The sequence below is a fragment of the Phyllostomus discolor genome, chromosome 5 (assembly GCF_004126475.2).
Source record: "Phyllostomus discolor isolate MPI-MPIP mPhyDis1 chromosome 5, mPhyDis1.pri.v3, whole genome shotgun sequence".
Taxonomy (NCBI): Eukaryota; Metazoa; Chordata; class Mammalia; order Chiroptera; family Phyllostomidae; genus Phyllostomus; species Phyllostomus discolor.
Window position 1 is genome coordinate 107076222 of NC_040907.2, and position 27539 is coordinate 107103760.

A 27539-nucleotide genomic window follows, 5' to 3' on the forward strand; every position below is an offset into this window, starting at 1 on the left:
TTAACTTTATTCTCTCTCTCATCTTCCCTTTCAATGAAAACTCATTCTGACATATGAGTATTCATAGATAACTTCCATTTACTCTTCTCAGGTATCAGTGAGTTCTTATTTCCCTGTTCAAAGTTGTTTATTAGTAAAAATAGTAATAAAAAAATAAGTAGCTCTGTCATTGGTGAATGTCATGTGACTAAATTTTTTTCTTTTTCTTTTAATTTTATTTTAATTGTTGTTCAACTATAGTTTTCTGTCCTTTGCTCCCATCCCAGCTCACCCACCCATCCCTCCACACCGCACTCCCATTACCACCCCCACCCTACTTTTTGTCCATGTATCCTTTATACCTGTTCCTGTATACCCTTCCCCTTTTCCCCTGAAATTCCTTCCCCTCTCCCTTCTAGTCACTGTCAGGCTGTTCTCTATTATATTTTGCTTGTTTGTTTCTTTGTTTTGTTGTTTAGGTTCCTGTTAAAGGTGAGATCATATGGTATTTGTCTTTCACCACCTGGCTTATTTCACTTAGCATAATGCTTTCCAGTTCCATCCATGCTGTCACAAAGGGTAGGAGCTCCTTCTTTCTCTCTGCTGCATAGAATTCCATTGTGTAAATATACCATAGTTTTTTGATCTACTCATTTACTGATGGGCACCTAGGTTGCTTCCAGCACTTGGATATTGTAAATTGTGCTGCTATGAACATTGGGGTGCATGGTTCTTTTGGATTAGTGTTTCAGGATTCTTAGGGTATAATCCCAGCAGTGGAATTGCTGGGTCAAAAGGCAGATTCATTTTTAGTTTTCTGAGAAAATTCCATACTGTTTTTTATAGTGGTTGTACCAGTCTGCAATCCCACCAACAGTGTACTAGAGTTCCCTTTTCTCAACAACCTCTCCAACACTTGTTGTTTGCTGTTTTGTTTATGATGGCCATTCTGACTGGTGTGAAGTGGTACCTCATTGTGGTTTTCATTTGCATCTCTCTGCTAGCTAGTGGTACTGAACATCTTTTCATGTGTCTCTGGATCCTCTGTATGTCCTTCTTGGAGAAGTGTCTGTTCAAGTCCGTTGCCAAGTTTTTAATTGGGTTGCATGTCTTCTTAGAGTGGAGTCATGTAAGTTCTTTATATATTTTGGAGATTCAACCCTTGTCTGAGGGATCATTGGCAAATATGTTTTCCCATATGGTTGGTTCTCTTTTTATTTTAATACTGTTTTCTTTAGCTGTGCAGAAGCTTTTAATTTTGATGAGATGCCATTTGTTTATTCTTTTATGTCCCTTGCTCTAGGGGACGTGTCAGTAAAAACGTTGCGGCATGAAATATCTGAGATTTTCTTGCCTATGTTCTCCTCTAGGACTTTAATGGTGTCACAGTTTATATTTAAATCTTTTCTCCATCTTGACTTTATTTTTGTGTATGGTGTAAGTTAGTGCTCAAGTTTTTTTTTTTTTTTTTGCATGTAGCTGTCCAGTTCCTCCAGCACCATTTGTTGAAGAGGCTATTTTTACTCCATTTTATGTTACTGCCCCCTTTGTCAAATATTAATTGACTATAGAGACTTGGGTTTATTTTGGGGCTCTCTGTTCTGTTCCAGTGGTACATGTACCTGTTTTTATGCCAGTACCAGGCTGTTTTGATTACAGTGGCCTTGTAATACATTTTGGTATCAGGTATTGTGATCCTTCCTTCTTTGTTGTTCTTTCTCAAAGCTGCAGCAGCTATCCGGGGTTGTTTATGGTTCCATATAAATTTTTGGAGTATTTGTTCTATGTCTGTGAAATATGCCATTGGTACTTTAATAGGTATTGCATTGAATCTGTAAATTGCTTTGGGTAGTAGGGACATTTTGATGATGTTAATTCTTCCGATCCATGAACATGGTATTTATTTCCATTTGTTTGTGTCTTCCCTGATTTTTTTCTTCAGTGTTGTGTAGTTTTCTGCATACAGGTCTTTTACCTCCTTGGTTAGGTTTAGATCTAGATATTTTATTTTTCTTTTATAGTCTGATAATTTTAGAAAAGTAACAACCTTTAGGAAGCAGAAAGACCAACTAGGCTCACAGCAAAAAAATGAAAATCAGAAACTCTGGAACCTTAAACTGCAGTCTTCTCTTATATAAAATGAACTCTTCATGTAATTAGTACATAACCAGCATTCTCAGGATATATTGTCCTTTTCTCAGGTTACTGAGAAATATTTTTAAATATTCTAGTTTAAAACAGCTGTGAAACTAGAAAATCTTGGAGCTGGAATGGATCTTAAGGTTATTTTGCAGTTAGGTATAGGAATCCCTTTTGTAATTAGTTGCTTGTTCATTGTTAAGCATTTTAGTGGTAGGAAGCACTTTTAAAAGCTATTCATAGCCCTGGCTGGGTAGCTCAATTGGTTGGAGTGTTGTTCCAATTTGCCAAGGTCATGGGTTCTACCCTGGTCAGGGTACATACAGGAATCAACCAATGAATGCATGGATAGGTGGAACAATAAATCAATCTCTCTCTCTGTCTCAGAAATCAATAATTTAAAAAATAAAGCTGTTCACAGTTAATTAATCTAGTTCCAATAATTCAGAGAAAGAAAGCTGAGGAAGTATAATTGTAATGACTATTTACCTTAATGAAAAGAATGGTGAATAAAAGCCTTCAAATAGCCCAGACTGTCAGTTAGTTGTATGTCATGCTGCAAAGCAAAAGCTTGCCAGTTCAATTCCTGATCAGGGCACATGCCTAGATTGCAGGCCAGGTCCCTGTTTGGGGTGTGTGCAAGAAGAGGCAGCCAATCGATGTTTTTCTCATACTTTGATGTTTCTCTCCTTCTCTTTCTCCTTTCCTTCTCCTCTCTCTAAAAATAAATAAATGAAATCTTTTTTTTTAAGCCTTCAAATAAAAGTGTCTGAAGTGTCTCTCCATTCTTTAGTTAGTTCCTAGTAGTTTGTAATTGTAATATTATCAGTTTTTGGAATATCTCTGATATTTCTATTTATATGTCTTTGAATAAAATAAAAAAGGAACTGAGACCTGTATTGGTTTAAAGGCTTTGATTTGTCCAGCATCAAAGCAAATAAATATTAGAATTGGTCATTTCTTACTCTCTGTATAATGCACAATTCTCTGTTTTTTCCTTCTATTTTGACCCCTAAGGGCAAAAAAGAGAGAGGGGTAACATAAGTTTGTTAATGGAGAAAGATCCAATTACGTGTAGTCAGAAAGACTGCTAGTGTCTGATAACTCATATGCTTTGAAATTTCTTTCATCCTTCAGGCCTACTGTGGATTTCTCCGTCCTGGAGTTCCTTCAGAGAATCTTTCTGCAGTGGCCACAGGAAACTGGGGCTGTGGTGCCTTTGGAGGTGATGCTAGATTAAAAGGTAGGTGGTTAAGTTGTCAAAAGAATAATAGCATTCGGACTAGAAAGAAAAGTTAGACCTTCAAACTGGATTTCTAAAGTTCTATCATAGTAAGAGACCACAAAGGTCTAAGAGGAGAGAAGAATATTTGACACCACCCTCTTTTTTTTTATTGTCTTAAAGGAATTCTTATTTTTATTTACTATTTCCCTTAAGAAGTTACTTATTTCTCTGATCTACCAGACACTGTATTTACTTAAATAGAGAGAAAAATTTAAAATGGCTAGGAAGTTTCAAACCAAAGCACCCACAGAAATAAGTTCCTTTATGGAAGTGATTTTTTTTTGTGTACAGAACTATATTGTTGAGTCAGTCATTCATTCACCAAAATGATAAGACGTATGCTGTGCTCTTGGCCCAGCAAGATCAGACTGTCACCCAGACAGACAGGAAGATAGACACTGAGGTTGCTGGCCTAAAAACCAAACTCAAGACCAGACAGTATGGTTGGCTCTGAGAATACAGGGTGAATAACATGTGGTTCCTGCTTTGGAATTCAGTTTAGTAAATGACAGAGAGATGGACAAATGCAGCACATGCTAATAAGTGCTTTTCTAGAGGAACACAGTGTATGGGAGTAATGCTTGTTAGAGCTGTATGAATGGCACAGCTAAGGAGGCATTTGGGTACCCAAGAAAGATAAAAATTTCTTGCATTTTATTGCTTGTGGGATAAGAACCATAAAACCTGATCAATAGAGCTGTTGGCCATTTACTAGATTGTGACATCTCCTCTACCCTCAAAAGTATACTTAACAGAAAATAGTATTATATCATTACTTAGAATGGTTACTGTTCTGTGTCAACCCAGCTGGTCTGGCACCAACAGGGCATATTGCAGTACAAGTGTAATCCTCACACTGACTACCTGGAGTGAGAGTAGACTTCACAGGTTAAGTGCAAAGTCCTCCACAAGACCAGCCCTACTTCAGACTAGCCAAAAGTCTGAGGTGGGGGAGGGTGTTCTCCAGGCCACACATAACTCTGACCAACTGGCTACAAGTTGGGAGGTTCCCACAATTCTCTTCAGGTGTAATAATTTCCTAGAGTGACTCCCAGAACTCAGGAAGGTGCTATTACAATTTTATTATAAATTATACATATCAGGTGAGATCTGAGAGAGAAACAAAACTTCCGTATCCTCTCTCTGTGATGTCAGGGCAGTTACTCTCCCAGAATATCATTGTGTTCACCAACCGGGAAGCTCCACTGACCTTTGGTGTCTAAAGTTTTTTGGGGGACTTCATACACAGGCATCACTGATTGGAACATTGGCCACATCATTTTCAGACCTCCTTTTACTCCCTGGAGTTCAATGGCTAAAAATTCCAATGCTGAAGCTGTCTAGGGGCCCATTAGGACTCACCTCAATAGCATGACAAAGACAGTATCACTCAGGAAATTCCCAGGGTTTCTGAAGCTTCTGCCAGGAACCCAGGACTCAGACCAGACAGATTTTTTGTTATGCTGTGTTTACCAAAGTAACAAAGCAGACATTAAGTAGCCAGCTGACCTTGAAAGTCAAACTAGATATAAATAAAATTCATGTTGTTGGGAATAAAACAGTTGAGTCTGTCATAATTTATGAGACTCTATTTTTATAACAATGACACATGTTTATTATTATAATTTAAACCTAGAAAACTATTCTGATATATGTGAAAAATCAATGAAATCCACTGTTAACTTTTTGGTGACCATCCTTTCAGACATTTCTGTGTAACAATCTATGTAACTATTTGACATTAAGAAGATCATATCATATATTCCATACTCTAACTCCCTCATTTTGAGAGCCTCACAGTGTCATGGATGACTTTCAACACAAATGAATGTAGGTTTACCATTGACATTTTTTAAAATAGCTACGTGCTATTCTGTTGTATGTATCTGTATACCATAATTTATTTCCCTGATTCTCCATTCATAAACAGTTTGTTTTCTTTATCTTACAGGATAAACAATACTGCAGTATATAATTATATATGCTTGTTTATATAATTGTTTCATTAGGGTTAGTTCCTAGAAGTAAGATTAATGACTCAAAAGATATATATTTTGATACTTATTGCAAATTGTCCTTCTGAATTACATTGTTTTCCTTGCATGGGCAGACTCACCAAGATGGGATTTCAGTCTTTTTAATTTCTCTGAGGTTCAACACATTTCATGTTTGTCAGCTCATTTTTATTTATTTTGCAAATTGCGTTTTCATGTCTTCTGCCATTAGCTCTTAGGGAGTTATTTTGATTTTTCATTTGTATATTAAGAAATATTAATTATTCATTTCCCTCCACCTCTTCCAATTGATAGATAACAAGGAGAGGGAACCCCAACAAGTCTCAACATCCCTTTACAGCAGGAGATAGTCAGAGCTGTTGTCACCCCCAAATCTTCAAATATTTGGGTTCCTAATGCTGGCAGGGGGAATGTTAGGTAGAAGTTTAGGAGAAGGAGGTGGGCTGAGGGGAGGTTCATAGAACTTGCAGGAAAAGCTCATAAATAACTGCCTCCAGCCTTGTATCTGTTTTTAACAGGATAACAAGAGGTTGTGCTGGAGCAAGATAAAAATCTGAGTTAACAGACCTCCACCCACAGTTGTGCTGAGGAGGTCAGGAGGTCATGCCCTCCCTTGGAGGAGTATTCCCCACCTCCTCTCACCAAATTGATAAGTAATTTCCTCACCCCACCCCACAAATTATATAAGGCCTCAGGACAAAGAGACCAAGTACCTTTGCCTTTCTCAACACACCTGGGCTAGGCCCATTCTCTTCCATGAGAACATATCACTAATAAATTTTTCTTACATACTAAAAAAAAGAAGGAATTTTAATTACTTAACTGTCACATGTTGCAGGTATTTTTCTGTTTTTTTCATTTATTTCAATCTGTTGGGCTGTTGTCATATGGAGTTAATTTTTACGTGTTTTCAGTTTTGTGATATGTTTACAAAAATCTTTAAGTGAAATGAATGAGTATATTCATACCATCAGTCCAGAAACTACACCTGCTATAAGCTTTGGTAATTTTTGGTGGACAATTTATGAAGCTTTATAAATGTCTGTCTCTCATTTTTTCTTTACAAAATAAAGGCTTTCAGATGGCAGATTGTTTCTGCTGGTGACTATCAAGTATAGTTGTCAAAGATTTTCATATTGTATTCATTTTCTCAGTTATCAAGATTTAGATTTAAACTTTGGAGTGACTTTTTGACCATACCCACTCTTTTATTTGCTTGAATAATCATTTCAAAAAAATTAGAAGTAGTTATAGTGTTTTTGAGTAAGGGATTGTTTTACTAAAACTGATTTTGAAAAGAAAGAAGTTAGGGTTTATCTACGTATCTGTGAAATATTGTACAGCCATTATTAATTATTTCAGAAACATAACTGCTGACATGGAAGGATTCTTTTGGAATCTGCCAAATTGGGGGGAAATACATACTATACATAATATAAATTATTTTTTACAATAAATGAACATAAAGTATCATACATAAATTTGAGGTTCTCTGTGTTCATCTGTTTATATGTAAAGACTAACTGTGGTTGTCTAGGTGAGTGATATAAATGTTCATTTTCCTTTTAGTCTGTATTTTTCTGTTGTGACCATATAGGGTGGGGCCAGAGTAGGTTTATAGTTGTGAGTATGCAGAACACAGAGCTTATCCTTCTATTATTATTTATTATTGTATTATTTTCCATATGAACAACTGTAAGCCTACTTTTGCCCCACTCTGTACATTGGTTTTTGTAGGAAGAAATTTTATCAAAAATTTTTCTGACAACATAGATGGATCTTAAGGGCATCATCCTAAGTGAGACAGAAAGATAGATACCATATGATCTTACTTATATGTGGAATCTAAAAACAAAACAAAAAACCACTCACAGATACAAAGAATGGATTGATTGGTGGTTACCAGAAGTGGGGGGTGAGGGTGAAACTGTGAAGTGGGTCAAAAGGTACTAACTTCCACTTATAAAATGAATAAATCTTGGGAATACAATGTACAATATGACAACTGTGGTTAATAATACTGTATTGTATGTTTGAAAGTTGCTAAAAGAGTAGATCTTGCAAGTTCTCATCAGAAGAAAGTAAATTTCTTTACCTGTGTATGGAGGTGAATATTAACTAGACTTACTGTGGTGGTCATCTGTTTCTCACTATATACAAATATCAAATCATATTGTATACCTTAAACTAATATAATGTTATAGGTCAATTATATCTTAATTTTAAAAAGTCAGCCATCGGGATAGTATATGTTCCTCTTTTATGAGACCCCCTTCTCATTAGTCAACATCACAGACATGAACAAGGTAAATGCTAGATTAATCTCCAAGAGGAGGGAGCACCAAGAAAGATATGTTTGCTAATGAACCAGAATTAGGGAGCTAGAGTAGGTACATAAAGAAGAATTAGCGACTCTGGTCCAATTCAAAGTATCAACAGATGACACCAAGCTGGGAGACTAAAACCCTTTGAGAGCAGATAAACACAGGGCCAGTATTAACAATTTCTCTACTAGCCATCCTTATCTGTCCCTGTGTCTTACTAAAACTTTCATGAAAGACTCTTCTGAACCATTAGGTGCTATCCCTACCTTATAAGAGAAAGAAAGAAGAATAGTAAAAAGAAAAATCAGAAAGGGAAAATGTGGCAATATGTAAATCCTAAAACTTGTATTTCTCTTATTAGAAGTAAGGCAAAAATATTTTTAATGTGTGTTGCCTAATTGTACATGAGCATTGCAATTTATAACAATTTAATTTTGAACTGCTTTCATTGTCTATTATGCTTATAACTATTAAGAGAATATTTTTCATATATTTATTCAACAGACAGTTATTAATGACTCTTTGTCCCAGGCAACCAATGGCCCTCGGAGACAGAGGGTAGGAAAGAAGGAACATGGGGAAGAGGGAGGGGCTTGGTGCCTATCCTCCAGCAGCAGCCAGTCACCTCATGTACACCATTGCTACCAAAGGGGCACTTTGTGTCCTCCTGGCTGAGTCCCCATCTTTCTGAGTACCCTGCAGAGGCACGTGGAAAAAGCTTTTGAGTGATTTGAACTTTCCTATTTCTGAGGCTCCTAGATATTCCAAAGAGACCCCTTAGCCCACATTTGGCTTTTAACATTTTATTAGTTTTAACTGATTTATTCTTACCCATTTATATTGTGGCCATCTCTTTCTTCTGTGCTCTTTCAAAGATAGTTCCTGTGATTCATCTCTTCTTAAAGAGTCTTGTCATACTTTTTGTTACCTTGTAAATGCAACTCCCCGGTAGACTCAGGAAAAATTATGATGCTGTAGATCACTTGACCTTTTTTCATTGTTAAGGTTGAAGCAATGTAGTTTTTTTTAAGCTTTACTCATCTCACCTCAGTAAATACTATGAAGTGTGCTCCTGCCCTAAGTGTACTACTAGGCACACATGAGATTTTTAGGAGGTAATTTAAAACCATTTCTAAATAGTCGGGTTTTTCTTTTAAAAAATGTTTCTTTTATCTCTCATTTCTAATTTTATTGCATTGTAATCAAAGAGTACAGACAATATTATTTCTACTTTTTCGAGAGTTTTGAACTGTTCTTTGTGGCCTAACAGTCCATTATTATAAATATCATATTGGCAGTTGAAAGATGTCTCTGAATGGTATAGAACTTATTCTATTACATTTTATACCATTAGACATTTTATTGATCTAATTTTTTTGTGCTTCCTTTGGGGAGACATTGAGTGCACCAAGAAAGACAGAAATGGTGCTCTAAAGTTCTTTCTGTTTTATTGTGTTTTTGTTAATTTCTTTTTTGCATTTCCTTCAGTGTTTATTTTTTACGTATCTCCATATTGTGTTACCTGGTTTGTGAGAGATTATGCCTTTGCTAGTTTACCATAATTAAAAGGTATCTAGATGTTGACCTTCAGTATACAAAAATGACTTGCAAATACAATATACTGAATTAATTTCTACTTAACAAAATTATTCAACCTCTGAATACCTTTTGTTAATCTAGTTTTGCATATTCTTTTTTTAACTTTATTGTATTTCTTCCATTACCATTTACTCCCTTTAATCCACCTGCCCCAGCAATCACCACATTGTACTCCATGTCCATGAGTCCTTCCTTTTTGCTCAATCCCTCCATCCTCTAAACAGCCCCCACACTAGCTGTCAACCTGTTCTCCATCTATTAGTCTAACCCCGTTTTCCTTGTTACTTTAGTTTGTTCATTAGATTCCACATATGAGTAAAATCATATGATATTTGTCTTTCTCTGACTGACTTATTTTACTTAGCATAATGTTCTTCAGGTCCATCCATACTGTCACAGAGGGTAAAATTTTCTTCTTTTTTATAGCCAAGTAGTATTTCATTGTGTAAATGTCCCATAGTTGTTTTATCCACTCATCTATTGATGGACATTAGGGCTACTTCCATATCTTGGTGATTGTAGATAACACTGCAGTGAACATAGGGGTACTTGTGTTCTTTCAAATTAGTGTTTTGGATTCCTTCAGAAATATTGTCAGAAGTGGGATTGCTGGGTCAAAAGGCAGATCCATTTTTAATTTTTTGAGGTACCTCCATACAGATTTTCATAGTCACTGCACCAGTCTGCATTCCCATCAGCAGTGTAAAAGGATCCCCCTTTTTCCACATCCTCACCAGCACTTGTCCTTTGTTGATTAATTGATGATAGCAGCTCTGCCAGGTGTGAAATGGTATCTAATTGCGGTTTTAACTTGCATTCCTCTGATGATCAGTGATGTTGAGAATCTTTTATATGCCTATTGGACATCTGTGTATCCTCTTTAGAGAAGTGTCTATTCAGGTCCATTGCCCATTTTTTATTGGGTCATTCGTTTTTTAGATGTTGAGTTTTGTAAATACTTCATAAATTTTGGATATTAATCCTTATCAGATGTATTGGCAAATTTGTTCTCCCATTCTGTGGGATGTCTTTTTATTTAGGTGATGATTTTCTTTGCTGTGCAAAAACTTTTTAATTTGATGTAGTCCCATTTGTTTATTTTTTCTTTTGTTTCCCTTGCCTGTGGAAATATATCCAATAAAATATTGCTACGAGTAATATCCAAGATTTTGCTTGCCTATGTTTTCTTCTAGGATTTTTATGGTTTCAGGTCCAACATTTAAGTCTTTGATCCTTCTTGAATTTATTGTTTGTGGTGTAAGAAGGTGGTCTAGTTTCATTTTTCTGCATGTATCTGTCCCATTTTCCCAATGCTATTTATTGAATAAGTTATCTTTAGCCCATTATATGTGCTTGCTTCCTTTGTTGAATATTAATTGACTATAAAGGTCTGAGTTTATTTCTGGACTCTCTGTTCTGTTCCATTGATCTGTGTATCTGTTTTTATGCCAGTACCATCCTGTTTTTGATTACTGTGGCTTTATACTATAGTTTGATATTAGGTAGTGTGATCACTCCAACTTTGTTCTTCTTTCTCAGGATTGCTGTTGCTGGGTGGGGCCTTTTGTGGGGTCCATATAAACTTTTGAAGTATTTGTTCTAGTTCTGTGAAATATGTCATTGGAATCTTGATAGGAATTGTGTTGAATATATAGATTGCTTTGGGTAGTATGACATTTTAATGATGTCAATTCTTTTCATCCATAAGCACGGTATGTGTTTCTACTTATTTGTATCTTCTTCAGGTTCTTTCTTCAGTGTCTTATACTTTTCTGAGGACAGGTATTTTACATCATTGGTTAAGTTTATTCCTAAGCATTTTATTCTTTTTGAAGCAATTGTGAATGGGATTGTTTTCTTAATTTCCTTTTGTGTTAATTCATTATTGACATAAATATGCTACTGATTGCTGAATTCATTTATCAGTTCTAGTAGCTTCTTGGTAGAACCTTTGGGGTTCACTATGTACAGTATCATGTCATCTGCAAATAAGGACAGCTTTACTTCCTCCTTTCCAGTTTGGATGCCTTTTATTTCATCTTCTCATCCGATTGTTGTGGCTAGAACTTCCAGTACTATATTGAATAGGAGAGGTAAAAGCGGACATCCCTGTCTTGTTCCCAATCTTAAGGGTAATGCTTGTACTTTTTGCCCATTGAGTATGATGCTGGCAGTGGATTTGTTTAATGTGGCCTTTATTGTGTTAGGTATGTTCCCTCTATTCCCAGTTAGGTATGTTCCCTGTATTCCCAGTATCATCATTGGGTGCTGAATTTTATCAAATACTTTATCAAATACTGCATCTATTGATATGATCATGTGATTTTTATCTTTTATTTTGTTTGTGTGGTGAATCACATTTATTGATTTGCGAATGTTGTACCAACCTTGCATTCCCAGAATAAATCCCACTTGACCATGGTGTATGATCTTTTTGATTCACTGCTGTATTGAGGTTGCTAATGGTTTGTTGAAAATTTTACCACCTATGTTCATTAGGCCTATAATATTTTTTGTAGTATTTTTAACAGGTTTTGGAAGTAGGATAATGCTAGCTTTGTAAAATGAGTTTGGGAGCCCTCCCTCCTCTTGAATTTTATTAAATAGTTTGAGAAGGAGAGGTGACATTTCTTCTTAGAATGTTTGGTAAATATCATCCGTGAAGTCACTGGTCCGGGGCTTTTGTTTTGGGGGGAGTTTTTTTATTACTGCTTCAATTTCATTAGGTGTAATCTGCCTATTCAGATTCTCTGATTTTTCATGATTTGGTTTTGGAAGATAGCTTGTTTCTAGAAATGTATCCATTTCATCCAGATTGTCCCATTTGTTGCCATATAGTTTATAATATTTTCTCAACAATCCTTTGTATTTTCTTGCTGTCAGTTATTATTTCTCCTCTTTCATTTATGATTTCATTTATTTGGGTCCTTTCTGTTTTTTTCTTGATGAGTCTGGTTGAAAGTTTGTCTATCTTGTTTTTCTTTTCAAAGAAGCAGCTCCTGGATTCTTCGATCTTTTGTATCACCTTTTAAGACTCTGTTTTGTTTATTTCCACTCTGGTCTTTATTATTTCCTTCCATCATTCTCTTTAGGCTTTGTTTGTTGTTCCTTATCAAGTTTTTTTAAGTGCAAGGTTAGACTGTGTATTTTAGCTTTTACTTGTTTTTTGAGATAAGCCTGTAATTTTATGAATTTCCCTCTTAGGATTGCTTTCCCAGTGTCCTACAGATTTTGGATTGTTGTGTCTTCAATTTCATTTGTTTCAAGGTATCTTTTGATTTCTTCCTTGATCTTATTGTTCACCCACTCAATTGTTTAATAACATGTTATTTTGTTTCCATGTTTTTAAGTGTTCCTGTGATTGATTTCTATTTCATAGCATTGTGGTTAGAGAAGATGCTTTTTATGATTTCTGTCTTCTTAAATTTATTGAGAATTGTTTGTCTCCTAACATGGCCTATCCTAGAAAACATTCCATGTGCACTTGAAAAGTACGTATATTCTGCTGCTTTGTGATGATATGTTGTGAAGATATCAATTAAGTCCATTTGATCTAGTGTGTCATTTAAGGTCACTGTCTCCTGGTTGATTTTCTGCCTGGAAGATCTACCCATTGAAGTCAATGGGATGTTAAAAGCTCCCAACTATGACTATTTATGTCTGTCTGTCCCTTCATGTCCATCAAGATTTGCATTACATATTTAGGTGCTCGTATGTTAGGTGAATAAATGTTTACTAGGGTTATATCCTCCTGTTGGATTATTTTCTTTATCATTATGTAGTGTTCTTTGTTGTCTCTTATTATGGCCTTGGTTTTCAAGTCTATTTTGTCAGATATAAGCACTACTCCAGCTTTTATTTCTTTTCCATTTACATGAAATACCTTTTTCCATCCTTTTAGTCTATGTGTCTTTTGATCTGAGATAGGTCTTTTGAAGTCAGCATATATATGGGCCTTGTTTTCTTACCCATCCAACTACCCTTTGTCTTTTGTTTGGGGCATTTATTCCATTTACATTTAAAATGATTATTGATAGGTACATATGTAGTGCCATTTTATTGTTAGACTGTTTTTTCTTTTCTTTTTCTTCTTAAAGCAAGCCTTTAACAGCTGTTGTAGCAGTGGTTTGGTGTTAACCAACTCCTTTAGCTTTTTCTTGTCTGGGTAGCTCCTTATTTCTCCTGTTTTAAATGATAGCCTTGTTGTCATTTAAAGTAGTCTTGGTTGTAAGTCTCTACCTTTCATCACCTTGAATATTTCACACCACTCCCTTCTGGCCTGAAATATTTCTGTTGAGTAATCAGATGACAGTCTAATTGGTGCTCCCTTGTAGATATACTTACTTTTCTCTTGCAATTTTTAGGATTTTTTCCTAAAAAAATTAAACCTTTTTCTAAGTCTTTAAGGCTTGTCATTTTAATTATAATGTCTCTCAGTATAGCTCTCTTTGAGTCCAACTTGTTTGCTATTCTCTGAGTGTTTTGGACATGTATGTCTTTTTCCTTCACCAGATTAGGGAAATCTTCGGTCATTATTCCTTTAAATTGGTTCTTGAGCCCTTGTTCACTCTCTTCTCCATCTGGTATTTCCAAGATGCAGATGTTTGTATACCTCATGTTGTCCAAGATGTTTCTTAAGCTATTCTCATTTTCTTAAATTCTGTTTTCTTTTTGCTGCTCTGCCTGGGTGTTTTTTTTCTACTTTGTCTTCCAAATCAGTGATGCAATCCTCTGCTTCATCTAACCTACTGTTTATTCCTTCCACAGTATTATTTCAGACGTTGCATTCTTTATTTCTGACCTGTCCTTTTTTATGGTTTCTCTGTCTTTTTCCATGCCATTGAGTATCCTTATAAAAATTACTCTAAACTATCTGATAAATTGCTGCCTCCATTTATTTCATCTACCTCTTCTTCTGGAGCATTCTCATGTTCTTTCATTTGGTGTCTGTTTCTTTATCTTCCCATTTTTGTTGCTTTAAATTTTCTGTCTTAACTGTTAAACTAATCAGCCATTACACTGATCAGTTGTTAAACTAATCCAGCTATAATCAACAATAAATCTTAAGCTCTACAAGGTAGGTTAGAGTAATTTCTGCAGGGCTATTGCTTCCTCTCAGTCTGATGACACTTAGAGGCGAATTCTCTGCCCAAGAAAGGTGGCTTCTGCAGTGTGGGGAATGACTCAGCACAGGGTACCGGTGACTCTTCCTTCAGTGCTTTCCCCAGGACCACCAACCCCAGACCTTCCTCAAGCATATCTAGATAGTCCACTCTGCCCTTCCTGTGCCGGGACCCAGGGTAAGTGGCTGCAAATGCATTTTGTGCATTGACTCTTTTAGAGGCTCTGTGCATCTCCAGCCTTCTCTCCCTGGCAGGCAGAAACTCTACTGCTTTACACAGCTGGATGTTACCTGAGTTCTTTTCTGGTTCTGGTGCTATAGGCTACAGTGCCAAGCTTGGGATTTAGACCCCACACTTCTCATGGGAACCCCACAGCTGCTGAAACATCCCCCTAGAACTTCAGCTGCCACCCATGGTGCCCAGCCAACCCTCTCACACCTCTTCCACACTCCCTACAGTCTTGTGGTAAAGTGGTTTCTGCTGTCTTTCCTTGGTTATAGGGCTTCTCTCTAGCCAGTGTTCAGTTGGTTATTCAGAGTAATTTCTCTATAATGTAGTTGTAATTCCAGATTGGTCCTGGGAGGAGTTTACTGTTGCTTCTACTTACTCCACCACCATCGTGGGTCTCCCCAGTTTTGCATATTTTTAAACTATCTTTATCTGGCTAATTCCTTCTGTTCCTTTAAGATTTCAAGAAAGGATTTCATTGTTAACTATTCCACAAAGATTCCTCTTCCTCTCTTACCCACCCCACTCCCCAACCCTGCAAACAATTTCTGTGTTTGGATTCTTTGAGTTACAGGACACAGTAATCTACCTTATCACTTAACCACAAGAGGGTATTATTGGCTGATGTGACCAAGAAAGGCAGAGTAGGGTTGGTCTCAAGGATAACTGGATCCTGAGATTAAATGCTTCCTTTTGTGTTGTGTTGCTGCCCTGTCTACTTCTTTCAAGGTGATGGCCTTATTTTCTCCTATTTCCATTGATTATTTCTGCATTGCACAAGCCACAACCAAATAGTTCCAGGCTTACAATATTGCAGTTGAATCCCTAGGTTAAAAGAGATCTCCTTAGATTAATAATCCCATGGAAATAACCTAATTTGACCAATTTAAATCACTTTCCCCTCCATTGGACTAAGTCTTTGTAACCAGGGAGTCATTAAACAACAGACCCATTCCCTAACAAGACTAAGACCATATGCATTTGATTTTTATTTGCATATTTACATTAAACAAAAAGTTTTCTGAGATTATAGAAATGGTCTTTCATAACTAATATCTCATTTACATCAAACCTAAATTGTGTCTTTACTAGTTATTTGGCTATTTTGGAATCAAGATACCTAAACTCCGGAAAAACTAATGTTCTAGAAAAGATTGGAACATAGACAATGCTGATAAATCATTTTCTACCATGCTATGGCTGGCCTGCCTATATCTTTGGGGTTTGAGGGAGGTCTGGTTGTGTAAGTGGGGAAAGGATGACTACTGACCAAAAATGGAAAGTAGAAAAATAGAGTTATGTGCCAGGTCACCCAGTTTGACTACCACAGGTTCCTCTTCTCTTGGCTTTCTTTTCTCAGAACATATCATACTCTTTCATATCATTTCTCTCATAGCCTTGCTCCTACACACTGGAGTAGATACTCATTCCTTAACATTTCTGTATTATTCTCTTCTATGGGCCCAGTGCCTAGAATGGGGTCTTGTATGATAGTGTGTTCAAAGTGACTAGTGAGTGAAATAGGTGTTATCAGTACCTTGGAGATGCCACTGAGTCAGAGAATCTGGGAAATGCCTTTTGAATATTTTTTAACTCTGGGGGTTGCTGATGATCAGCCAGGTTTAAGAAATGCTGCATTCTCTTCTTTAGTTTGCATAATTACCCTGAAGTTTGTTAGCCTCATTTTTAGGATGATGAGACCAAGGTTTGTAGAGAGGCTAATAAACCTGTTCAAAGAGAGACAGCTAGTGTCAGAACTTGAATTTAAACTTGGCCTGTCTTCATCAAAAACCAATATATGTTTTTATCATTATTATTGAACATGTTGAATACATTCTGTTTCAGGAATTATACTAAGTGCTTTCTTTACATTAGCTCATAACAGCCTATTAAGTAGGTTTTATTTTTCTCTTTAGAGGTGAGATAACTGAGGCATAAAGAAGTAAGTAACTAGCCTAGGGTCACAGGATATCAAGTGGCAGTGTTAGAATTCACACCAGGATTGATGCCGGAGAGTCCAGTGTCTGTGCTCTTGCTATTACTTTATTGGCCAAACTCTGGATCTGGACCTAGATTTGGGAGTTGGCATTCTAGAGATGGTGGTTGAATTTTTCTAGAAAGAGAGTGGTTAAAGCAGATGAAAGGACTATAGACTGAGCCTTTAGTAATATCTACTTTAGGGTTGGGGAAGGGACATAGGCTGCAGGCAGATGGTGTCAAAATTAAAAACAGTAGCCAGAGGATAAGACCAATTAGAGAATAAGAGTTGACCTGGAAGAGTCAGCTAAAAGCTTTTTGGGCTGGTAGCAATGCTAGAGCTTTCAAGGTAATTGGGGCATGTGAACTCACAAAACAGCATGGGGTACTAAAGAAGGATATCAGGAGTACTTTCAAATCTATGTTATTTTAGCTTGCTTTCCAGCTTGCATTTGAATAATGTAAATAAGGAATTTGGGTATTCTGATTGGCACATGGTAAACTTGCTTGGAGTAGAGCAGAATGACTTGGCATGGCAACTTCACAACATAGTGGGTAAGGCGTAAGTGTTTCAAACTGTCAGGATTCGATGCCCAACTCCACTCCTTTTTGGCTGTATGACCTTAAACAAATTCCTTAACCTTTAGTGGCTATATTCTCTTTTTCAAAAAATGGAAACAATACTAATGTTTCCCTTCTCAGTTTTTTGTAACAATTAGGTGACTTAATCGTTGTAAATCTTTTTGTTTGTTTGTTTTTAATAAAGGTCTCATTTATTTTTAACAGCTTTCCTGAGGTGTAGTTTACATACCAAACAATTCAACCATATAAGGTATACAATTCAATGATTTTTAGCATATTCAGATATGTGCCAATATCATCACAATTATAGAACATTTTAATCACCCCAAAAGAAACTTCATATTCTTTAGACATCATCTCCTTACCCAGCTACCCACTCACCCCCACAACCTCCTTCAACCCAAGGCAACACACATGCACATTTCTTTATCCATTCACCTATCGAAAAGCTTGTAGGTTGTTTCCTACCTTGGCTATTGTGAATAATGCTGCAATGGACATGGGAGGTGCAAATATCTCTTTAAGATACTTAATTCATTTCTTTGGGTATACACTCAGAAGTAGGATTGCTGTGTCACATGGTACATTTTTTAATTTTTTAAGCAAATTCCATACTAGGTTGGAGGGGGAGGTGATTGCAGACAACTATACTTGAACAACAATAAAATAATTTTTTAAAAAATGAACAAAGGACCTAATTAGATCTTTTTCCAAATAAGACATACAAATGGCCAACAGGTACATGAAAAGGTGCTCAGCATCACTAATCATCAGGGAAAGGCAAATCAAAATCACAATGAGATTATTATCTCACCTGTTAGAATGGCTATTATTCAGAGGACATAAGATAAGTGCTGGTGAAGATGTGGAGAAAAGGGCACCCTTGTGAACTTTGGGTAGATATATAAATTGATAAAATCATTGTAAATCTTGAATTTGTGCTTATGGAGCTGCTAGAAAAGAGGTCAGTTGTTACTAAAATGACCCCTCGTGACCTCAAACTGCACTTGTGGTGTGAGTATCCATCATTTTACTCATTGTTTTGTTTGGTTCATCTGTTACAAAAGGACACTGTGAATTTTTTTTATGTTATTCATATTTATTTGAACTTCTTTCATAGCTTACTTTGATGCCAAAAAGAAAATTAAAACCAAGCTCTGTGCAGGTTCATTTAAGTGATTATTTTGGCACCTACTTGTGATTGAAGTTAGAATTTGATGCTTTTATATCATACTTGGAGTCAGTCCACACATCCTATTAGATTTGTGATGCAAGAAGGTTCACTTAATTCATAAAACACAATTCTCTAGATTTACAGAGGTCTTGGGGATGTTGTAGACAGTGAGTCTAAAGACAATTCTGTTTTAAATCTTTTATTAGTGATTACTGATGTGTCTGACATCAAGAGTAATTTCTGAAAACTTTATTTGTGAGTTAATAGTCTAATATCCAATGAAAGAAAATTTATAGCAGAGATTATGGAATTTTATACTCAGAACGACTCTTTAGGGGTCTGTTTGGACTCCTTTATTGTACAGCTGGGGAAAATGCTAGAAAGACAGTTAAGTGACTTGCCTGAAGTCACAAAGCTAGGTAGGTAGTAAAGGGTGAAGACTGAACTGGGTCTCTTATCTCCAGTCCTAACTTGTCTAGCACATGCTTATGTTATAATTTCTGTCCAAACAGAAGTAGATGTGAAATCAAGAACGTAATATGAATTGGTGTCTCTTATTAGGATCTGGCCTATTTTTGGTAACTCTGTCAAGCTTATCTCTATGAGACTATTCACAGGGACAAAGTGGCCTGTGAAGCATTTTTTTAAATTTTTATAAGAATTTATCTGAGTCAAACTAGTAACATATGCTGGGGAACAAGCTTTCAAATGTTCCTGGCCTGTGAAGCATTTTAAAAACAAGTTTTTTAGGGAGATAAATTTTTAATGTTTTATCATATTTCATTTTCTTTAATGGCAAAAGACCACTTACATAACATTTCTGTATATAATGAAGAAATAGGATTAAAAGAACATTCTTTGGGTCTCTGTCTCTTTTTAAATGGGAAATACATAAAGCCAAATTTTCATTCAAATGAAGATAAGGAATGATACCTCTTAGTAGAGGAAGATGACAAGTGATTAGTTTCCAGTTTTATATGTAGTTTAGGTTAGTTGGAAGCTTTTGAAATTGAGTGTATTGAAGCTTTAATGTATATTCAGGTTGGATGAGCAGTTTTAATTAAAACATCTCTATTTTGAGATTAATTATTTTCAGTACTCTGAGATTAATGAGGCCCAATCATGTTGTGGATACCCTATAAATATTAGTTTGGAAATTAGGAAATACTTTGGCATTTTAAAATCTCACATGTAGTATAGTATCATATATTCTTTCTTAAATCTAGGAATACTCAACTATATCAAATTTACTATAGTTCAGCTTAAAAAAAAATGTTTCCGTCCTACATAACTTTTAAAACTTTTTATTTGAAAATAACTTCAAATTTGTAAAAGTTACAAAAAGTAAAACTAATACCTCTTTCTATGTATGTATATACATACATATATGTGTGTGTATCTACAAGGTCTGCCCAGAAAAAGTCCAGCCATTTTTAATATAACAAGAATGGTGTGAATCTGGCAGCCAAGGAAAGTGGACTGGAATGCACATGTAAGAACAATGATGACTTCACTGTCCTAGTCAATGGGGTAGATGCCATTGAGTGATCATGTGTACTCTGGCCATCACATTCAAAATGACTGAGTGAGTAAAGCAACAAATTTGCATCAAATTTTGTGTAAAGCTGGAACATTCCCCCATGGAAACTATTTAAATCATTCAGAAGGCCTTAGCTATGGGCAGCAGGTGATTGACAGCTTCATGACAACAACACACCTGCTCATGCATCACGTCTGGTGCAGAAGTTTTTGGTGAAACATCAAATCACCCAGGTGACTCAGCCCCACTACAGCCCAGATTGCTGCCCTGCAACTTTTGGCTTTTCCCAAAACTAAAATCGCCTTTGAAAGAAAAGAGATTTCACACTATCGATGAGATTCAGGAAAATACAACAGGCAGCTGATGGTGATTAGGAGAACTATGTGAGGTCCCAAGGTGCCTACTTTGAAGGGGACTGAGGTGTCATTGTCCAATGTACAATGTTTCTTCTATCTTGTACTTTCTTCAATAAATGTCTGTTTTTTATATTACATGGCTGGATACCTTCTGGGCAGACCTCGTATGTATATATGGATACAATTTTTTTCTGAACCATTTGAACTTGTTACATTATGCCCCATTTCCTAAGTATTTCAGTGCACTTCCTATGAATAAAATATTTTCTGTTTTTTAAAATATATTTTATTGATTATGTTATTACAGTTGTCCCATTCCCCCCCCCCTTCACTCCTCTCCACCCCTTACATCTCCTCCCACCCACATTCCCCCCTTTTAGTTCATGTCCATGTGTCATACATATAAGTTTGGCTTCTACATTTCCCATACTATTCTTACCCTCCCACTGTCTATTTTGTACCTACCATCTATGCTACTTATTCTCTGTACCCCTTCCCCCTCTCTCCACCTCCCACTCCCCTGTTGCTAACCCTCCATGTGATCTCCATTTCTGTGGTTCTGTCCCTTTGCTTAGTTTGCTTAGTTGTTTGCTTCGTTTGTTTTTGTTTTTGTTTTAGGTGTGCTTGTTAATAATTATGTTTGCTGTCATTTTACTGTACATGTTTTTTATCTTCTTTTTCTTAGAGAAGTCCCTTTAACATTTCATATAATAAGGGCTCGGTGATGATGAACTCCTTTAACTTGACCTTATCTGGGAAGCACTTTGTCTGCCCTTCCATTCTAAATGAAAGCTTTGCTGGATAGAGTAATCTTGGATGTAGGTCCTTGCCTTTTATGACTTGGAATACTTCTTTGCAGCACCTTTCTTGCCTGCAAGGTCTCTTTTGAGAAATCAGCTGACAGTCTTATGGGAACTTCTTTATAGGTAACTGCCTCCTTTTCTCTTGCTGCTTCTAGGATTCTCTCCTAACTTTTAATCTTGGGTAATGTAATTACGATGTGCCTTGGTGTGTTCCTCTCTGGGTCCAACTTCTTTGGAACTCTCTGAGCTTCCTGGACTTTTTGGAAGTCTATTTCCTTTGCCAGATTGGGGAAGTTCTCCTTTAGTATTTGTTCAAATAACTTTTCCACTTGTTGCTCTTCCTCTTCCTCTTCTCTTTCTGGTACCCCTATAATTCGGATGTTGAAACATTTAAAGTTGTCCTGGAGGTTCCTAAGCCTCTCCTCATTTTTTTGATTCTTGTTTCTGCATTCTTTTCTGTTTGGTTGTTTCTTTCTTCCTTCTGGTCCACTCCATTGATTTGAGTCCCAGTTTCCTTCCCATCACTATTGGTTCCCTGTACATTTTCTTTTATTTCACTTATCATAGCCTTCATTTGTTCATCTAATTTGCAACCAAATTCAACCAATTCTGTGAGCATCCTGATTACCAGTGTTTTGAACTGTGCATCTGGTAGGTTGGCTACCTCTTCATTGCTTAGTTGTATTTTTTCTGGAGCTTTGATCTGTTCTTTCATTTGGGCCATTTTTTTGTCTTGACACGCCTGTTACATAGTGAGGAGTGGAGCCTTAGATGTTTACCGGGTCTGGGTAACCCACGTCACTGTGTGTTGTGACACTGTATGTGGGGCAGGCGTCCGAGAGGGAACAATGGCACTTGCTCTGCTCTCTGCTGGTGATTTCAGTCACTTCCCCCACTTTCCACAAGCAAATTGGGTCCTTCTGGTGCTGATACCCATGTGGGTGGGTTTGTGTACATTCTAGGACCCTGTGGGTCTCTCCAACGAACTCTCCTGTGAGGCTGGGATTTTCTCCTGGCACCTCAGTCCCCACACTTGTTTTCCATCAGTGGTTTGAGGCTTTATTTCCTCATGCTATAGTCCTGGGTTGCGTGGTCTCTCCTGCTACCTGGTTTATCTACCTGCAAATGTGGGGCCGTCTGGTCCACCAGCCACCTTGCTGCGCCCCGCTCCACAATCCACTGCCTCACTGGGTCCCACTGGGTCTACCCGCTGCTGCGTTGCCGAGAGCCCTCTCTGCCCCAGTTGCCTGATTCTGCCCCTCCTACCAGTCCAGATGAATGTGTCTTCTTTAACTTTTTGGTTGTTAGACTCCATAGTTTGATTTTCTGTCAGTTCTGGTTGTTTTTTGTTTTTAAATTGTTGTTGTCCTTCTTTTGGTTGTGTGAGGAGGCACAGTATGTCTACCTATGCCTCTATCTTTGCTGGAAGTCAGAATAAAATGTTTTCTATATGAAACACATTATAATTGCTCTGACCCTCATGGCTTGGTGGGTTGTGCATCGTAATGCAAACTGAAAAGTTGCCAGTTCAATTTGTGGTAGGAGCACATGGATGGATCACATTCGGGCCATGACCCCAGTTGGGGGCTGGCAGGAGGGAGCCAATCGACATTTCTCTCACATCATTGTTTCTCTTCCTTTCTCCTTCTCTTCCTCTTTCTCTAAAAATAAATAAATCTTTTAAAATTTCAAAAAGCACATTATAGTTATTAAATTCTTAATTATATATTGATAGAACATTTTTATCTACTCCATCATCTATGTTCCAGTTTTGTCAGGTAGCTAATAAAACTACAGCCTTTTGCCCTCCAGTATAGGGTCTAGAGTTAGGCATTGCATTTAATTGTCATGTCCTTTAAACTTCTTTTGAATCTGGAGTATTTCCATGGCTTTCCTTTGTTTTTTATGACATTGATGTCTTTTAAAAATACAGTGTTTTTTAATTTGTTTGCTTTTTCCTCATAATTAGGTTGAGGTTATGCATTCTCAGTCAGAGCACTACATGGGTAATAGTGACATTTGATGACCATCCGACCCCAATGGTGATGTTAATTTTGATCACCCAGTGAAGATGCTGTCTGATTTATCCACTGTATAGATTTTGAGTTTTTTTTCTTCTTTTTCTGTAGCTTATAAGCAGTCTGTGGGAAGACACTTTAAGACAAAATACCTTAGATTTAGCATCCTTTAATAATTTTTACCAGATTCAGTCTTTGCCATGATTATTGCAAAAAGATTATCTCATTCTAGTAGTCTCGCCACACTTACTGGTTAGTCTTTGACTTTCTCCTGTGAGCAAGTACCCTTCTTCCTCTTGTCTATTTATTTATTTATTATGTATTATCAGTGTGGACTCAGCAATTCATATATTACTGTACTTAATATTTTGGTTCTTAGCTTGTCGAGATTTGGCTCAGGGGAGATTTTTTCACGTGCCAAGCTCCCATGAACTTTTTCTCCAATCATTTTTTTTAACATTTCTTTACCTTCTGGCATCGCAAAATATTTTGGACTCTTCTTGGACCTATTCTGTCCCAACCATGTAAATCAGGCATGTCCCTGAGGAATCCAGCTCGTTTTAGGGGAAATGGTATTAGATACCAAGATCTGAGCATTTAGGTATGCTCACTGCTACTGAGATATCTTTGGGCTTTCTTAGCAGACAAAGCTAAGAGATACTCTCTCTCTCTCTCTCTCTCTCTCTCTCTCTCTCTCTCTCACACACACACACACACACACACACACACAATGTGCATATTTTAGATGTCAGACCACATACCAGTGCCTTCCATTTCAATTTGTCTCCTCCCAGAATATTTTGTCTTTTTCCACTAGAGAGAACCCCAGCTTTCAATAATATCAATGTTTACTCACTTGCTCAATCTTGAAATATATTTACAAGTACTTTCAGAATTGATTTGCCTGTATAATTAGTAAGCAAACCTAAAAAGAGTGAGGAGTTTGTAATTCTTTCCTTCATGCCCCAGACTGAGGGTATATTAGTCAAATATTGTGTTAATAAGTTACATTAGTTCTTTCTTTCATCTTTTTCTTTCTCTCCCTCTGTGTAGTTATGTTATTCTTTTGAAATAAAATTAGGTTCATTTGTTTTAGTTTGCTTTCAGGTATAGGTTCCTCCACATTTCCATTCTTATTGTTTTAATTTTATTTTCTGTATATGTAGAATATTAACATGCTCTCAAAAATTAATACTATACAAAACCTACCATGTTTTACTTTATTTCCACTTCCCTTTTTATTAAGGAAAAAGATTTATTAAGTAAAGGGGCATTTATTATACCTGTGTTCAGTTTTGTGGTTAGTATTGAAAATAAATTTTGTCTATTGAGAAGATTATAAAGAAACTTAATTTTTGGAAACATACTTGAGTCTCATTGATTTGTAACTTTAATTCCTGGGGACAGTGGTTCTGAATGATTTTCCCATTCCACCGCGCCAGAGTTACAGTAACTTACAGTAACTCCCGTGTTTTCAGTAACATTCACTCCAAGCTGCCATGATTGGTAGAGGTGGGAGTGCAGAAGGGATGAGAATGCTTGCTACAGGATTAATGAGGGTATTACAGCCTTCTAAATGGATTGGTCAGGGAAAATCTCAGAGATTCATATTACACAAAAAACCAGTGACTATGTAATGAGACAAAACAATTAGGCAAACAAACACAAAAATTTTAGTTCCAGATTAATATAAGAAAGAAGAAATACCACCATAGTGCCTTAACTGTGCTGTGTCAAATGTATCTTGCTTTGTTTTCCCACAAAGGCATTTGAGTAAGAATTCTGTGGCTTAATGATAATCTTAGCAGCATGTCTGAAAAGTCACACAGCTAGATGATTTATACCCATCCTCTATTTACCATTTCTAATAATGTGTATATTAGGTTTATAAATCTTTAATGCAGGATAAATCTTTGTCATAGCAGCTATAATCTAGCTGGTTGAAAGAACTAAAGGTGTTTTGATGGGAAGTGTCATCATAGAGCTATGTTTTGTCTTTGCTACAGCCTTAATACAGATACTGGCAGCTGCTGTAGCTGAGCGAGATGTGGTTTATTTCACCTTTGGGGACTCAGAGTTGATGAAAGACATTTACAGCATGCACACTTTTCTTACTGAAAGGAGGCTGACTGTTGGTAAGTAGGAGATAGTTTTGACACTGGTGTCTAGATAGATTTAGCAGGAGGAACGCTTGCTAAATCTGCATGGATCACAGTAAATAAGAAAACATGAAGTGTGATTTTGAGGGTTGGGAGGACAAAGTCTTAGAGAGGCAACATTTGTAGAATCATTTTTTCTGACAAACTGTCATCCACAATCTTGAAAGAGTTTATGAGCTTATTAAAATAAGGCTAAGAAAGTGGAGTTAGTGTCCATTTTTATGTTTATGTGTACTAAACTAAAAACTAAAAGAAGTAAGGTGTAGGAAGGTAAGTTCAAACCTAAGAGGCCTTATTCTAAGTCCTATTTATCAGATATGCCAGCATGTTCATCTAGTATATTTCAGCTGGACATGATAGGCCTTGCTACCACAGGAGCTTAATGTAGAATTAGAGTCACCATTAACTACCAAAACAATGCTTGAAAATGCACTATACAGGGTGGACAAAAGTAGGTTTATAGTTGTTCATATGGAAAAGAAATCAATAATTAATAAATAATAATGTAATAATAAATAATAATACAAGAATAAATTCTGTTTCATGTACTCACAGCTGTAAACCTACTTTTGCCCCATCCTGTATAGCTGTTGTAATCACGAGCTAATAAGTAGTTTCTTTAAGGTATTGATACTCTATTTTCAATAGTCAACTTTAAGCATTTATTACTTAAAGATAAAGCTGAGTGTTCTTTAGTAATTTTATCCATCTGCATACCTTAATGTGCAAATTGTTCTGGCATTTTACTCTCCAGGAGAAGTATATAAGCTCTTGCTACGATATTACAACGAAGAATGTAGAAACTGCTCCACCCCCGGACCAGATATGAAGCTTTACCCATTCATATATCATGCTGTTGAGTCCTGTGCAGAGACCACCAACCAGCCAGGACAAAGGACCGGGGCCTGAGGAGCAGAGTAAATAGAACTTCCTTCTTTCCACCTTCTAGCAGAAACATCCTGTTAGAGTTGTCAGGTGTAATATATGAACTGAATGAATATAAATGTGTATATAATCCATACTTCTATGCAAGGATGCAGTTCCTTCCACGCACATACCATTGTCAGTTTGTACATCTAAGCCCCCTCAGTTTTTTCCCATTTTTTCTATTTCAGTCTTCATTCTTTGATTGTTCTTTCTTTGCCCATCAGATTTCTTGGGAATCTCATGAAAAGTTGTTCTCATCCCATCAGGTCTCTTTATGATACCTGTGTGTGATACAAACTGCCTCTGCAGCCAGCAGAGACCAGTGGTATATGGAAGAAGCTGGAAACCAAGAACCTCTCTGATGGGTTTGCTGAAGATATCTCTGTGAACCTTTCATCCCCAACTTTTGTTATGATATAGTTTGAGTTTTTGATTTTTGAAATTTAAGAGTTGGGGTTTTTTATGCATGTTACACAATATACATCTCCTTGGTTAAGACAGTTTTGTACTCAAGAAAGAATAATTTCCAGAAATAGTTCTTTTGAGACATCACTTTCATCTATTATGGTTTGTCCATCCTGTTTCCTCTGATCAGTTTTTATTGATAATGGTTTCAGAAACTGACCAAGATGGAAGAAAAGGTAGAATAAAAGAGAACTTCCCCAAATGATGTTTAAAAATAATAGATTCAAGAAAGCTGAAGGACTTTTTGTTTCTTGGGATTTTCTTTTTAAATTAGTATTATTGTTTGTTTCTTGGTGATTGAGGCATATTCATACAACCAAAGTTTAAGAACTTGGAACTTAGTTCTGATTTGTATATAGTGAAGTTTCTCTGATATTCAAAGGTTATATAGCTAATAAATTTTCATTAACAGCCATTTGTCAGAAACTCCCACATTATCTATATTTTATATATAATATACCTTCTTTCAGTGTGTCTGTGTGCAACCATGTAAAATCTAAATAAAACTGGAGTTGTGGAAATGATTATGTTTAAGCTTTATTAGTCTCTATTTAAAATCTTTTATTTACAGTTGTGTCCATTTAAAACTGGCAACAAACAAATAATATCTTTCGAAGGTTAAAGTGAAAGACAGTACCAATTCTGTATTAATGGAGAATAGAGTTTAATCACAGAATGACTTACTTCTGTTTCTAAAGTAATCCTAAACCATATTGTTCTCTATATTCCCAGACGAGGGTGATTTAAGATATTTATTGTCTTGTTAGGGAAGAGAGGTATAAACCATTTGCTCTCAATGTCCTTGGTTAGGGGAGATAAGGTCTTGCAATTCACCAGCTGGTATAA

The 27539-nt window shown here is 36.4% G+C and overlaps 1 protein-coding gene across 1 annotated transcript in view; it reads left to right on the forward strand.

Moving 5' to 3' along the window:
• PARG (poly(ADP-ribose) glycohydrolase) overlaps window positions 1-27233 on the forward strand; it is a 208389-nt gene extending 181156 nt beyond the window's left edge. Inside the window, 3 exon segments of the mRNA XM_036027504.1 lie at window positions 3256-3361; window positions 25149-25277; window positions 26056-27233. Coding sequence (XP_035883397.1) covers window positions 3256-3361; window positions 25149-25277; window positions 26056-26210 — 390 coding nt within the window. The 3' untranslated portion in view covers window positions 26211-27233.
• The last annotated feature ends 306 nt before the right edge of the window (window positions 27234-27539 follow it).